The sequence below is a fragment of the Raphanus sativus genome, chromosome 8 (assembly GCF_000801105.2).
Source record: "Raphanus sativus cultivar WK10039 chromosome 8, ASM80110v3, whole genome shotgun sequence".
Lineage (NCBI taxonomy): Eukaryota > Viridiplantae > Streptophyta > Magnoliopsida > Brassicales > Brassicaceae > Raphanus > Raphanus sativus.
Genome location: NC_079518.1, coordinates 8,106,223 through 8,119,152, shown reverse-complemented (window position 1 = coordinate 8,119,152; position 12,930 = coordinate 8,106,223). Strand labels below are relative to the sequence as shown.

General features: G+C 40.5%; 2 protein-coding genes, 1 long non-coding RNA gene, 1 other non-coding gene and 1 pseudogene across 5 annotated transcripts; 4 read left to right on the top strand and 1 right to left on the bottom strand.

Moving 5' to 3' along the window:
* Positions 1–1,065: 1,065 nt before the first annotated feature.
* LOC108836944 (uncharacterized) lies at positions 1,066–1,903 on the bottom strand. The gene has a single exon (XM_018610033.2). The coding sequence runs from the start codon at positions 1,817–1,819 to the stop codon at positions 1,235–1,237; it is 585 nt and encodes a 194-aa protein (XP_018465535.1). The 5' UTR covers positions 1,820–1,903; the 3' UTR covers positions 1,066–1,234.
* Positions 1,904–4,602: 2,699 nt separating this feature from the next.
* LOC130498440 (uncharacterized) lies at positions 4,603–5,622 on the top strand. Of its 2 annotated transcripts, none has more exons than XR_008937330.1 (3): positions 4,603–4,708; positions 4,890–5,260; positions 5,338–5,622. It is a non-coding gene; the product is annotated as an uncharacterized LOC130498440 (long non-coding RNA). The 2 variants fall into 2 exon arrangements; XR_008937329.1 differs by having other exon boundaries at positions 5,350–5,619.
* A 127-nt stretch (positions 5,623–5,749) lies between these two features.
* Positions 5,750–5,822, top strand: TRNAA-CGC (transfer RNA alanine (anticodon CGC)). The gene has a single exon. It is a non-coding gene; the product is annotated as a tRNA-Ala (tRNA).
* A 266-nt stretch (positions 5,823–6,088) lies between these two features.
* On the top strand, positions 6,089–7,091 carry LOC130498949 (uncharacterized). The gene is made up of 4 exons (XM_056992814.1): positions 6,089–6,109; positions 6,339–6,446; positions 6,527–6,718; positions 6,819–7,091. The coding sequence occupies exons 1-4, from the start codon at positions 6,089–6,091 to the stop codon at positions 7,089–7,091; spliced, it is 594 nt and encodes a 197-aa protein (XP_056848794.1).
* A 1,622-nt stretch (positions 7,092–8,713) lies between these two features.
* Positions 8,714–11,528, top strand: LOC130498948 (protein CHROMATIN REMODELING 35-like; annotated as a pseudogene).
* Positions 11,529–12,930: the final 1,402 nt, after the last annotated feature.

Here is a 12,930-nt window from a genome sequence, read left to right as displayed (position 1 = left end):
CCTTGAAGAAAGATGTAGGATCTAACGACAGGTCCCGTGACACGGTCACGTAGTTGTTGCCCCCAGTTTCCAGGAAGTTTCTCCCAGTGATGAGAGTTGATATGTTCCAAAAGATAATGTAACGCGTAGTGCTTGGTAATAAAATCATCTGATTATAAGACCGCTTAATATGCTGAATAATTTCGTGTTCATATGTACGTTATTAGTATATGATTAAATGCCAATAGTTATGGTCATAACATCACAAGCGTACTTATTCATGTACGATATAGCTATAAGACAACGCTTTCAATTGTATTTATTTGCCCACCGTATCTTTTACGTGTTTGAAAATCGTCAACTGGCTATAATTTAAAGGTTGTGAAATCGACCTTTGTTAGTTATATATTGAATCGACCGTTTAGGGGATCCCACTTTTTTACAAAAACATTTTAGTTATATATAGCCTTGGACAGAATCATTGAATGGCCTGAGGAAACACTAGCGTAATCACTTCCTTAATCCTTCCTAGAATCATTAAGGTTTATAAAATTATTTTCATGTTTCATTTTGTGGGGGAGTTTGTTTTTTCCTGTTCTTTTCTTTCTTTTTGCCGATGTATTTTTCATACGAGATATGTTTTGTTCTCAGAGTGAGATGTTGAACCTAGCAAAGGTTTATTTACCCCACAGAAACTCCAAACAAGGCGCAAAATTATGTATTTGTTTTTCGTCTCTCATGTATAAGGTTCAATTTGTCAAGAGTCAGATTTATATAGTAGTATAAATAATGTTGCTTTGGAACATTGTCGTTATTATCTAATAAAACAATTTTTCATTAAACTAGTCTTGACCAAATGTGGCTAAGACTTCTTTTCCCAGTGTGATGAGGACGTACATAGATGGACTGATAACCTAATTTGATGTGGGTTTTGTGCATCAAATAAGTCTATCAACCTCATTAACTAGGTATGACTGAATATCAATACTAAATGGTCAGGGTGTAGTTGATTATTGTCTTGATTATTCAATGCTACTATACGTTCAAATTTTCTTTGAGACATACCCCACAACAAACAATGCATAATTGTGCTAAAAGTGACGAATATATACGTCTTATAAAAATTGTATTATCAAAATATATACACGTGATGACTTGATAGATAGATAGATAGATAGGTAGATGTTACTCTAAAACTACAAAATTTTGATAATTAACCAGAATAAATACCAAAAAAGTATTCCATATGTGATAATCAACAGCCATTTCCTTGTCGCCCGTTGTTACAAGCAACCATAACCACATCGACTTGAAGCTGATGGACCGAAACGTGTGCGATCTGGTCCACCACATCCTTGAGATCCAAAACATTGTCGTTTTTCCAGCTAGCTAATAGCCTTTGAGCTTCCTTCTTCGTCACCTTTATCTTAACCCTCACAACTTCCTCCTTCCCTTCAGCCTTATTTGAACTCTCTTTCTCTTCGAAAGACTTCTCTTTTGGTTCGAGTCCTTGGTCATCAAGATCGAACCTCACCGGCTTCTTTGGTTCGAATATCTTATTATTCTCTAACTGAAACCTCACAACCTTACGTGGCTTTTGGCCTTCTTCCTTAGCCAGAGGCTTTTCCATGTCTTCATCATCTTCTTCGAACCTTAGGAATTTGTCAATCCTCTTGGCTCTCTGCAAGCAACGAGACTTTTTGGTGGGCTCTACTGAAACCACTGAGCTATTCACAGGCAACGTTATGTTTAACTCGTCTCTGTAAATGGGTTTTGCTTCTAGAACGTTCTCGTACCTTTCTTGAAGTCCGTTGAAGCATTTAGCCAAAGAATCCATCATTTTTTTCTTCTTCTCTGGTGACAGAGGGAAAAAAAGTTTTGTGTTATCTTCTTTTTTTTTGTAGAATTGCAAGTTTGTTTTTCTGTATATACAGTTAATGAGAGACACGAGTATATATAGGCGACCGAGAGTATGATATGAGGAATAAGACACGTAGTTGAGTGTGATTTAGGGTACAAGGACGACGTCGCTTTACCCTGCGGACTGGGGTACTAGAATTTATTGAATTTTGTTTTGTTTAATAGTGGCCAAGTGTAGGATTTACTTAAAATACAAAACATTTGACAACTTCATTGGTTGTCAGTCCATGTTTTGTCACGAAAGGATAAGTTTACACATGACTTCAAATTTTTATCTCTTACGCGTCTGAAAATGATATTAAAATTTGTCACATTTATCCTGTTTTCAGTCATTAATCATCTATATGAAATATCATCAGCTACCAATCCTTGTAAATTGTAATAACACATATAAAAATAAAATTTGCCACAACAAAAACGATGGCGTGCTACTGGGGGCATCTATTCTAATAATTATGCAGTTTGTCCTATTGATATATGTTGTATCCAACATACAATTTCAACAAAACATATCTTTTTAATATAACTGCAATGAAACTAGCATAACCACCACATTAATCCGTCTGATAATAGGGTAACCGCCCTAAACCAGCATGACCACTTATCCATGCAGTTATTCATACAAACAACAATTGAAAAATATGTGAATATGTAGGGGGTAGATAAAATATATTACGTCAGTTTTTTCTATCTTTTCTAATAATTGGAACAAATCTTTTTTTCTGAGTATATATCTAACAAATAAGAACATTTCAGGAATCAAATCTATTATTCTAAAGTCAATTTTGATACACTGTGTTGCATTGTGTATTTGTATGGGCTTTTAAAATTTCTACTGTTTGAAAATTATTTTGTCTAATTGAGTTTAATTAGATATTACTAATCTACATTATTATCAAACAACTTTTATAAGTTTTTTTTATCTTTTAATAAAGTACCTACTTAAGTTTAGAAATAAAATGTGGGAAACTAAAATTGTTATCATATATGAAAACTACAAAAAATATAACATATTGCAAACTTTATGAATAAAGATTAAAAATAATTTCCCAAACGTATATGACACAAATACATATATATGAAATTTGATATATTTAATATACTTACAAAATTATCTATTCTATTAATTCATATCATACAAAAATATGATTATAAATTAAAAGACGGATATATTTTTGGCATAGTAATTTTGTAAGTTTTTGAATAGGATTAAGTAGATTTTTTTTACTCGAAGGGCGGGTATATTTTTACTATTATTCATGTAAAGAATACATTTGCCTTAATAATTAAACAAGAATTTGGCATAATAATTAAATTTAAATTTATAAAACAATTTTTAAAAAATATAAAATTTTAAAAATGAAATTAGTGTACTTCAACTAAAAGTATAAAATTAATATTTTTCAGATTTTAAAAAATTTTGGTCGGTCTTCGGGGTGGGTTAGATTTGATATTTGTTTTCAGATATAACACTATAAGAACCATTTGAGTATATAAACTAGGTCTAATAGAGTATGAGACTTTATTTTCGAGTCGATTCCGAATCGGTTTTCTTTTTGATATGAATATTTTGACTAATTATGTTAGCTAAATACTAAGAAAATACAATATGCTGCAAAACCTAGGAATAAAGTTTAAAAATAATTTTTGAAATGATATAGCTAGCATAAGTGTATAATTATGCAATTTAACATATTTAATATATTTACCAAAATTTAAATTAAATTAAATTTATATTAAATGCAAATATGATTATAAAAACACAAATATGTTACAAAAACAAATATGACTAAAAAAACAATATATAAAAACTTAAATTTTTCAAAAAAAAAAAAAATATACCCGCCCTTTGAAAGGCGGATCAAAATCTAGTTCTGTATTCAAAGGTCAGCTACTCTATTTTTAGTTAAAGCCTAACTAATACAAGAAAAATACTCGTTCATACTACTGTAATATTTCCAAAAACATCCACACACGCACAGCACAGGTAGCGAAACCAAAACAAATATGGCACAAGTGTTGCACAGATTCTTTATATAATTTATCAAATACTATTGATTTAATAGCTGATTAAGATGCCCTGAGAAATATATGCACTTAATGCATATTGAGATTGTGGTTTAACTAACAGACGGTTGACTAAAAACATCTTTTCTCAAAAAAAAAAAAGACTAAAAACATCACTAGCAAACCGGTAATATTTAATAAAATTAATTACAATATGGAGTTTTATACATAGGAGTGAACAGTATATACTAGAGTAGAAGGAAAAAAGGTCTTGAAGACCAACCACGCTAAAATTTTTTTTTGGTGCTTATTATACTAAGTCATGATTCTATAACTTTTCCCATCAAACACTCATATTCAAATCTATAATCGTAAATAACAGCAATAATAACACTAATTATCTATGTTAACTCTAATTATCTTAGGGGAAGTATCATACTATATATACCCAAAATATGTTTTTACCAATCACAACTTTTTTTTTTGCGGTTTAAAATCGTTATTTTAAATTTGTTTAAAACACTTGAAAACCTATTTAAATTCAGATGATGGAATTTGGTTGAGTGAGAGAGAGATAACCAATGCAGTACGACTTGACCTATACAATAGAAGCTTTAATGTACATTGACCGGAACGGGTCGATTTCGTAATTGCAAAACCGGGGAAGGGATTCACAAAAAAAAAAAAAAAAAAAAACAATTAGGGTCGTTAACACTTTCCCCCTTTAGAACAGAACAGAACAGAACAGATCACAGTTTTGAGTTGGGTTAAAACATTCATCTTCAACCTCTCCTTCGATCAGGTAATATCAAGCTATCTATCCTTTGCCTAATTCAAGAAAGTTCAATACTTTAGAATTTAATTTTGAGCTTACTTGCTTCTTGGTTTGCTGTCAAGTGGGATTATCAGATTTTGGTGTCAAAAGATAAAGAGTCTTTGATCCTCAGACGAAAATAGTCTTTGACATCTTCGTTTGAATGCAGGATCTCTTGCTACGATTCATTCATTTTTCTTGCGGAATTAAAAGACACAGACTTCAGATTCATGGGTGACGCTACTCCCAAGAAATTAACTATATTACCTGATCACTTCCAGTGTTCCTACTCCATCATCTTCCCAGCCAAGAGATGATCCTTCTTTGAGGTAACATGAATATTGCTAGACAAAGGTGGAGACTTTTGAGTTGAAAACTCTCTATCGTAGACTTGAACCCTCAAGATTCTACGTTGCTAGTGGATATTATTGAAGTTGGTTCGTTACCAAGCTACACAAGAGAAGTTCGATGAAACACATCTTTGCTTTTATATCTTAACCCGTCAAGGTCTAAGGTTTGAGTGCTCAAGCACTTCCACAGGTGAACCACATGATAACGCATATGGTTGTTCTTGAGAGAATTCTACAACATATCAATTTTGATGATTTCTTGGTTAGCTCCTGTTCCAGGTGGATTCTTGGTTGTCGGTCTTTCGTGGTGATTGTAAGTCTGAACAAGAAGAAAGATTACCAAATGGATCAAGTGAAGGCGCCTAAGTAGATTGAGGATTATTCACTGCTCTGTATAGCTTTCATTCTTCTATGTACTGTGTAGAAAATGCCTGTTTAAGATGTAGCTATAGACTATATGTTACTTTGTTATGAGCTAGTTGGTGAATTGTACAACCTCTTTAATTCGTCTTGGAGTTTTAAGGCTACAGCATCGTGTCGTCCTCGGATTGTGTGACAGATGGTTGCGTCACGTTATTCACGTTACTCTCGCTTAGATAACAGATCAGCTAATAGTGTTAAAAATGTTTCAATAAAGTTTTGGATTTAATAATATTGTTACCGTATAAGTTATCAAAATGGGGGTGTAGCTCATATGGTAGAGCGCTCGCTTCGCATGCGAGAGGCACGGGGTTCGATTCCCCGCACCTCCAAATTGTTTTATTCATTTTTGTTTTTTTTTGGCTCAGTCTCAGTTAATAGAGGCAAAAGAAATTGGAAACTTTTCTCTCTTTCCATTTGCCTACACTAATGCATTTCCATTTAAGGAAATAAATATATAATGATTGATATGCCAAAAACTGAATACACCAAGATGTTTACGTTTAGTTTGATTCATTAAGCTAATATTACAAACTAGTTTCCTTTCATAGAAAAGAGGGCTTCAACCTAACTTACATGTACAGCTATCTCTGCCTATATGGTGATATTCAAGAGAGATGTATGAAACGTATAACTGAAAAGTGAAAACAGAAAAAGGTGTTAGAGAATATTAGTTTTCTTGAATCACTCTCACGGAAAGTCCTTGGTGGAATTGATGTCAACATGACTTAAAGCAGTAGGTGAGAGTGTGGAGAAGCCTTTGCGTAATTATAATGATAACCTTGTTCGCACTATTACTTGCTCTTTTTATTTAGTTTTTTTTTATCTTCGTTTGATCTCATGATTAGTTTTTCCAGCTTGTGTTTCTTTCATCTACTCTCTATGGCTGGACAAAAGAGGTTCCATGCACAGAGGAGTCTCCTATTTCTGCAACGAACCCATATGGGCGTACTAAGGTAGTGTGGTTTTATCCTGAGTATATATTCACCTTGTGATAGTGATCGTGATGTGAGTGAGATTATTTGGTTATTGTTAGCTTTTTATAGAAGGAATCTGCCGGGGGATGTACATCGCTCTGACCCTGAATGTAAGATCATACTACTTAGATACTTCAAACCCTGTTGGTGCACATCCTAGTGGTTACATTGGTGAAGATTCTCTTCGATTTCCAAACAATCTCATGCCTTATGTCCAACAAGTTGCAGTTGGCCGTAGACCTCACCTCACCGTCTTTTGAAACGACTACATGACAAAGGATAGTATAGGTGTAACATCCCTATCCCGGGCCTGATTTTGTTTTAATCCAATCGGGCTTCTCTACGGCCCAGAACCCGAAAACCCTAAGACCATCAGCTCCTACTCCTTATAAAGAGAGATGCAGCCCCTCTTTTTGTCTCATTCACAAATCGAGAAGCGAAGCTCTGCAGAGATTCCCGGAGACTGGAAGCCCTAGCCGTCGCGTCTCTTCCTCTTCTCTTCCTTCTCTCTTCCGCGCGCCGCCTCTCTCTCTCTCTCTCTCTTCGCCGTCCGCTTCTCTCTCCCTCTCCGGCGGACGAGTGGTGGTGGTCGTGGTGGTGATCGCCGGTGTGGTGGTGGTGTAACTGATTAATCGGGTGGTTCGGATCTCATCTTCTCTCGTCTCTTCAGTTCAGATCTAAGTTAAGGTGAGGTGTCTTGAACCCTTCTTGCTTCAGGATCTTTATATTACCTTGTGTTGGATCTAGGATTGATTAATCCTTGTGTGGAAGTTAGGGTATTAGATCATGATGAAAGCTAGGGTGATAGATGAATGTTCATGATGCATAAGAACCGTCACACTGTTAAATGGGACTTAATGGACTGCCTTGTGTTGATGTGGTTATTATTGATGTGAATGGTTGTGTGAATGATTTGTGTCCCATGTGTTGATATGTGAATGGAAGCTAGGTTGCTAGAGGAAGTAGTTGCATTGTACTAAGTGTTGTGATGGAATCTTGAGCAGTGTATGTTATTAAGGTTGGTTGCTAAGTGATGTTGAATACTATGTGAAATATGGAGTAAGAGTCTAAGTGAATGTGGAATGGGTTATGAAGTTGAGTAGTGTTAAGTGTGATCTTGATTATGAGTCTATGTGTTAAAGCATGTGAAAGTGGAAGTGAAAGTGAATGATAAGTGAAAGTGGTTAATAACGAGAATGAGTTGAGAATGTGAAAGATGAATGTCAATGAGTTGCTTGTAGTCCTGTTTGGACCACCGAGAACGGGTGGGCGTCTAGAGTCTAGGATGTGATGTGTTGTGAACCGTGGGACAGTAGCCTAACACGAGGTACCCACGGGGAGTAAAGAGTTGAGCCTACCGCGAGATGCGGGATATAAGAAGTGCCTACCGCGAGATGCGGGATATAAGAAGTGCCTACCGCGAGATGCGTGATATAAAATGATGTAAGTGGCGCCTAGGATCGAGTCGAGTCAATGCTGAGTCGTGGCATAATTATGGCTATTACGACCGGGTGGCGGACAGTGCCGATGGGCCAACGAGCTGCAACTCGGATAGCCATCTAGGAAGCTGGAGAGGGGGACGGTTTTCCCGAGAGAGGGCACCCCTTCCAGGATAGGCCGGCACGTGGGGGGACGTCCGTAAACGGCTATAGGTCCTAAGTCTAAGTTGATTGGAGTCAGTTGCTCTTGTGGAGGTTGTCGAGTCGTTCTATTCTTCTTTAATGTGTTGCGTAGAAATGATTGAGTTCGTTGTGATTGATTGACTGCTAGGTTGCTAGAAATGGTGTTGTCATGAAATGTATTATGTTGCACTGTTTGATTGTAGTGATTGGTTAGTTCTGGCTTCCGCATAGAGTAGTGTAGAGTGTCTTGCGGGCAAGCTGGACTAGAGCCACTTCACTGAGTAATTCGATTGCTCACCCCTCCCATCTCCTTTTCCCTTGCGCAGGACTGTAAGTAGAAGTAAATGGATACGGGTGAATCGGAATTTCAAAGGAAAGCAATGCGTCCGTCGACTCTTGGGACCAGTAACGGACACGGCGGGTTGCCTTAAAGGGTATACGCGTGTCCATGACTCCCTATCGTTAACTCCGGTCGGGCGCCGGGGGACAGGGATGTTACAATTGGTATCAGAGCGGGGGTTAAGATCCCTTAGTGCTATTCTAAGGGGTCGGCATTTCCAAAAGTTTTCAAAACCTTGTTTTAAAATAAAAGAGTTTGTGAAAGTTTGAAACTTTAGAAACTTGATGTTTCCGCTTGATCACTACGAGTGGAGGATGCCGCGTTTGAGCTACGGGCCGGTGGGCACTCGGGAGCATGCCCGGAAGCGGTACCGTGACGCAGAGGGTAACTGGGTGCTGCCCACGTTTCCCGACCCAGAGGAGCAGTTCAGAGAATTCCCATTCGAGTACCCTCTTGAGCAGACTGTGGGACGCATAGTGACGATGCCACACTTCCTGAAGTTGGCTATGGAGGAGCGTGAACTCCAGGGTTGTGCTACGTTCCAACTCGCTCTCGATGAGGACTTTCCGAGGAAACGGGGCCGGCCCAGCAAGGCGTCAGGAGTAGCCCGAGAGCCTCCGAGATCCATTGCAGAGAAATGCCGGTGCAAGACACTGTTCCAGAACAAGCAGGAGAATCGATCTGTTGCTGGCTACACTGAGGACTTCATCAACCAAGCCAAGCTGTGTAAACCGAAGAGTGCAGAGATGTGGTGCAGATGGTACAAACGGGGACTACGTAAGAAGATTCAGGACAAGGTGAAAGGGGTCTTAGAACCACTGGAGTTCGCCTTGGTTCAGCGTATGGCGGGTTTAGCGATCGAAGCGGAAGGGGAGATTGAAGCCGAGAAGCCTGAGCAAGGGAAACCAAAGGAAGGCAATGGGAACTCCAAGGCATCTGGTGGGGAAACACCTAAGAAGAAACAGGGACGCCCACAGAAGCCCTCGACCAATCAGGACGATTGCGATTGCGACGTGCGGGTTCAGGAGGCGCAGAAGTCTGACAAAGTGAAGGGTTACCTGCAGGAGTTCCTGGAGACAGCCAGACAGTGTCGGCCCAGACCTGCAGAGGAGTGGTGTAGGTTGTTCAAGGCCGGACTACGCAGAGAGATTCGTGACAAGATCGGTGGAGCTTTAGAACCTTTGGAGTTCGCCCTTGTGAAGAGGATGGCTAGTCAAGCAGTAACTGCGGAGGATAAGGTTACAGGAAGGGTGTTCGCGACCGAGCCTCAACACCATCGGAAGAAGGGCGGAAACCCGGAGCCTAGGGTGGCGGGCGGCCCGGCGGGCCCTGGAATCGAGGCTCGCGACGGTCTTCCGCGAGGGGGTGGCTGAGCGAGTAGGGTTCTTTTCTTGGAGTTGGATGCGAGTCATTTACTAGTTATTTGTTATTTGCTGGCTTTGGTGTTTTTCTATATTTATGGGCAGTCCGCGTTTGTGCAGATGCCTTGAGCTTTTTGAACTATTGTAGTCCGACTCCATTTATCTATTGAATTCATTTATTGGTTTTAAGATGATCGAGCAAAAGTTTAGAGTTCGGATTTAGTTAGAATCATCGAAAGCCACCGATTTTTCTCAACCCTTTACCGTCGGCAACATGCTCGAGGCTCTAGACGGTGGTAAGTTCGGGAGCGTTACTAAAGAGTTGGAAGAAGAGGCTAACCTGAGGATGGAGCTAGTGAAGCGCTGCATCTGGTTGTATCCGTCGCTTGCCCATACTGTGTTTGGAGCGGGGGCAGCGGCAGCAGAGGGTGATCAAGAAAAGCTTATGAGTTTGGAGAGTCAGCTGGCTTTGGATTGTGTAATTGACTTGGATGATGATGGTTTGAAGAAGGCTCTCTCTGTGGTTTCTTCCACTGAGATTGTTATTCTTGATTCTACTGATGGAGATGGTGTTGAGAAGCCTAAGTATCCGTTTCAGTCGAGTCTTGTACAGCATCGGAAGAGTCAAGGTGATGTGGTGTCGGTGACGCCGCATGCCGTTTTTTTTTTTTGTGAGGAGGTTGTTTTGAGGAGGGGAAAGGAGATGTCTTGTGCCAATACTGCTTTGGTGGAGGGACAAAGTAGGAGAGGCAACCGCCTTGCTATAGGAAACGGTATGGTGGTTGACAAAGACGTTTGCGTGGGACAAACGAGTAGAGAAAAGGTCCTTGCCGTTGGAAATGGAGTGGCCCACGATAAGGGTGTCTATGTGGGCGTTGAGGATGTTGAAAGTGGTAATGAGTCTGAAGCAGCGGATGAGGATCTTGGTAATATCTGGAATGAAAAGGCCGTGTCAATAGTGTGTTCCAAGGATGCAGAGACCTCACGCAATGAATCAAAGACCGGTGAAGTGGAAGACTGTGCGCACTCCTTCATACTAAAGGACGACATGGGTTATGTTGCCGTGTCTGCGGAGTTATTGACAAAAGCATCTTAGATATTGTTGAAGTGGACTTCGGTAAAGCGCAAAGGAGCACGAGGACATATGCTTCTGAATCTCGGGGTAAAAAGTTGGGCGATTCAGATTTTGAGATTAAGTTATCTGAAGAAGGGCTGATGACAGGTGGATTTTCTGCTCATCCAACGCATACTAGCAAGCCGAAGCCTCATCAAATCGAAGGGGTCCAGTTCCTACGCAGCAACTTAGTAACAGATGAGCATGGTGGCGGCATCATGGCTCGTGCGCCAGGTTATGGAAAAACCTTCATGATCACCCGTTTCATGCAGAGCTTTCTTGCAAAGTATCCTCAGGCTTAGTCACTGGTTGTGCGTCCAAAGGGAATTTTGTCTACCTGGAAAGAGAGTTGTGAGATGGCAGGTCGAAGACCCTCCCTTGCTTGACTTCTACAGTGCTAAAGCAGAAGACCGTGCACAACGGTGGACGGAAAAGAAGAGTATCTTGCTTCTGGGCTTCAAGCAGTTTTCAACCATTGTCTTGGGCGATACCAACCCCGACATCACCAATTGGGGCCGAGTAAGGATAGTAATAAGTGCCTCGGATAACACCATGAAACCGCCACTGGGCAGAGGACGAGTGGGTATGTACGATCGAAGTGGGGGAGAACTAAGGACACAGTGAGGAAGACCTATGAAACCTCGAAGCGAGTAGTACCGCCCGAAGTGGATTGGAAGTAGTGTAAAGCCGCCGTAAGTTCGCGCCAAGGGTTATCAGGGATTGCAGAAACTGCTGGAAGGGTTGGTGCTCCGTGTACCGATTGGGTACGGGATGTTGGGGATTGGGAGTTCACACGCGGAATTCGGGGACGAATTCCATTTAAGTGGGGGAGAGTTGTAACATCCCTATCCCGGGCCTGATTTTGTTTTAATCCAATCGGGCTTCTCTACGGCCCAGAACCCGAAAACCCTAAGACCATCAGCTCCTACTCCTTATAAAGAGAGATGCAGCCCCTCTTTTTGTCTCATTCACAAATCGAGAAGCGAAGCTCTGCAGAGATTCCCGGAGACTGGAAGCCCTAGCCGTCGCGTCTCTTCCTCTTCTCTTCCTTCTCTCTTCCGCGCGCCGCCTCTCTCTCTCTCTCTCTCTTCGCCGTCCGCTTCTCTCTCCCTCTCCGGCGGACGAGTGGTGGTGGTCGTGGTGGTGATCGCCGGTGTGGTGGTGGTGTAACTGATTAATCGGGTGGTTCGGATCTCATCTTCTCTCGTCTCTTCAGTTCAGATCTAAGTTAAGGTGAGGTGTCTTGAACCCTTCTTGCTTCAGGATCTTTATATTACCTTGTGTTGGATCTAGGATTGATTAATCCTTGTGTGGAAGTTAGGGTATTAGATCATGATGAAAGCTAGGGTGATAGATGAATGTTCATGATGCATAAGAACCGTCACACTGTTAAATGGGACTTAATGGACTGCCTTGTGTTGATGTGGTTATTATTGATGTGAATGGTTGTGTGAATGATTTGTGTCCCATGTGTTGATATGTGAATGGAAGCTAGGTTGCTAGAGGAAGTAGTTGCATTGTACTAAGTGTTGTGATGGAATCTTGAGCAGTGTATGTTATTAAGGTTGGTTGCTAAGTGATGTTGAATACTATGTGAAATATGGAGTAAGAGTCTAAGTGAATGTGGAGTGGGTTATGAAGTTGAGTAGTGTTAAGTGTGATCTTGATTATGAGTCTATGTGTTAAAGCATGTGAAAGTGGAAGTGAAAGTGAATGATAAGTGAAAGTGGTTAATAACGAGAATGAGTTGAGAATGTGAAAGATGAATGTCAATGAGTTGCTTGTAGTCCTGTTTGGACCACCGAGAACGGGTGGGCGTCTAGAGTCTAGGATGTGATGTGTTGTGAACCGTGGGACAGTAGCCTAACACGAGGTACCCACGGGGAGTAAAGAGTTGAGCCTACCGCGAGATGCGGGATATAAGAAGTGCCTACCGCGAGATGCGGGATATAAGAAGTGCCTACCGCGAGATGCGGGATATAAAATGATGTAAGTGGCGCCTAGGATCGAGTCGAGTCAATGCTGA

Coding starts and splice junctions, on each gene's coding strand:
- LOC108836944 (XM_018610033.2), bottom strand. CDS start 1,819: ATGATGGATTCTTTGGCTAAATGCTTCAACGGACTTCAAGAAAGGTAC.
- LOC130498949 (XM_056992814.1), top strand. CDS start 6,089: ATGGTGATATTCAAGAGAGAT. Junction 6,110..6,338: donor TGGTGATATTCAAGAGAGAT/GTATGAAACGTA, acceptor TCTCATGATTAG/TTTTTCCAGCTTGTGTTTCT. Junction 6,719..6,818: donor GCCGTAGACCTCACCTCACC/GTCTTTTGAAAC, acceptor TCTACGGCCCAG/AACCCGAAAACCCTAAGACC.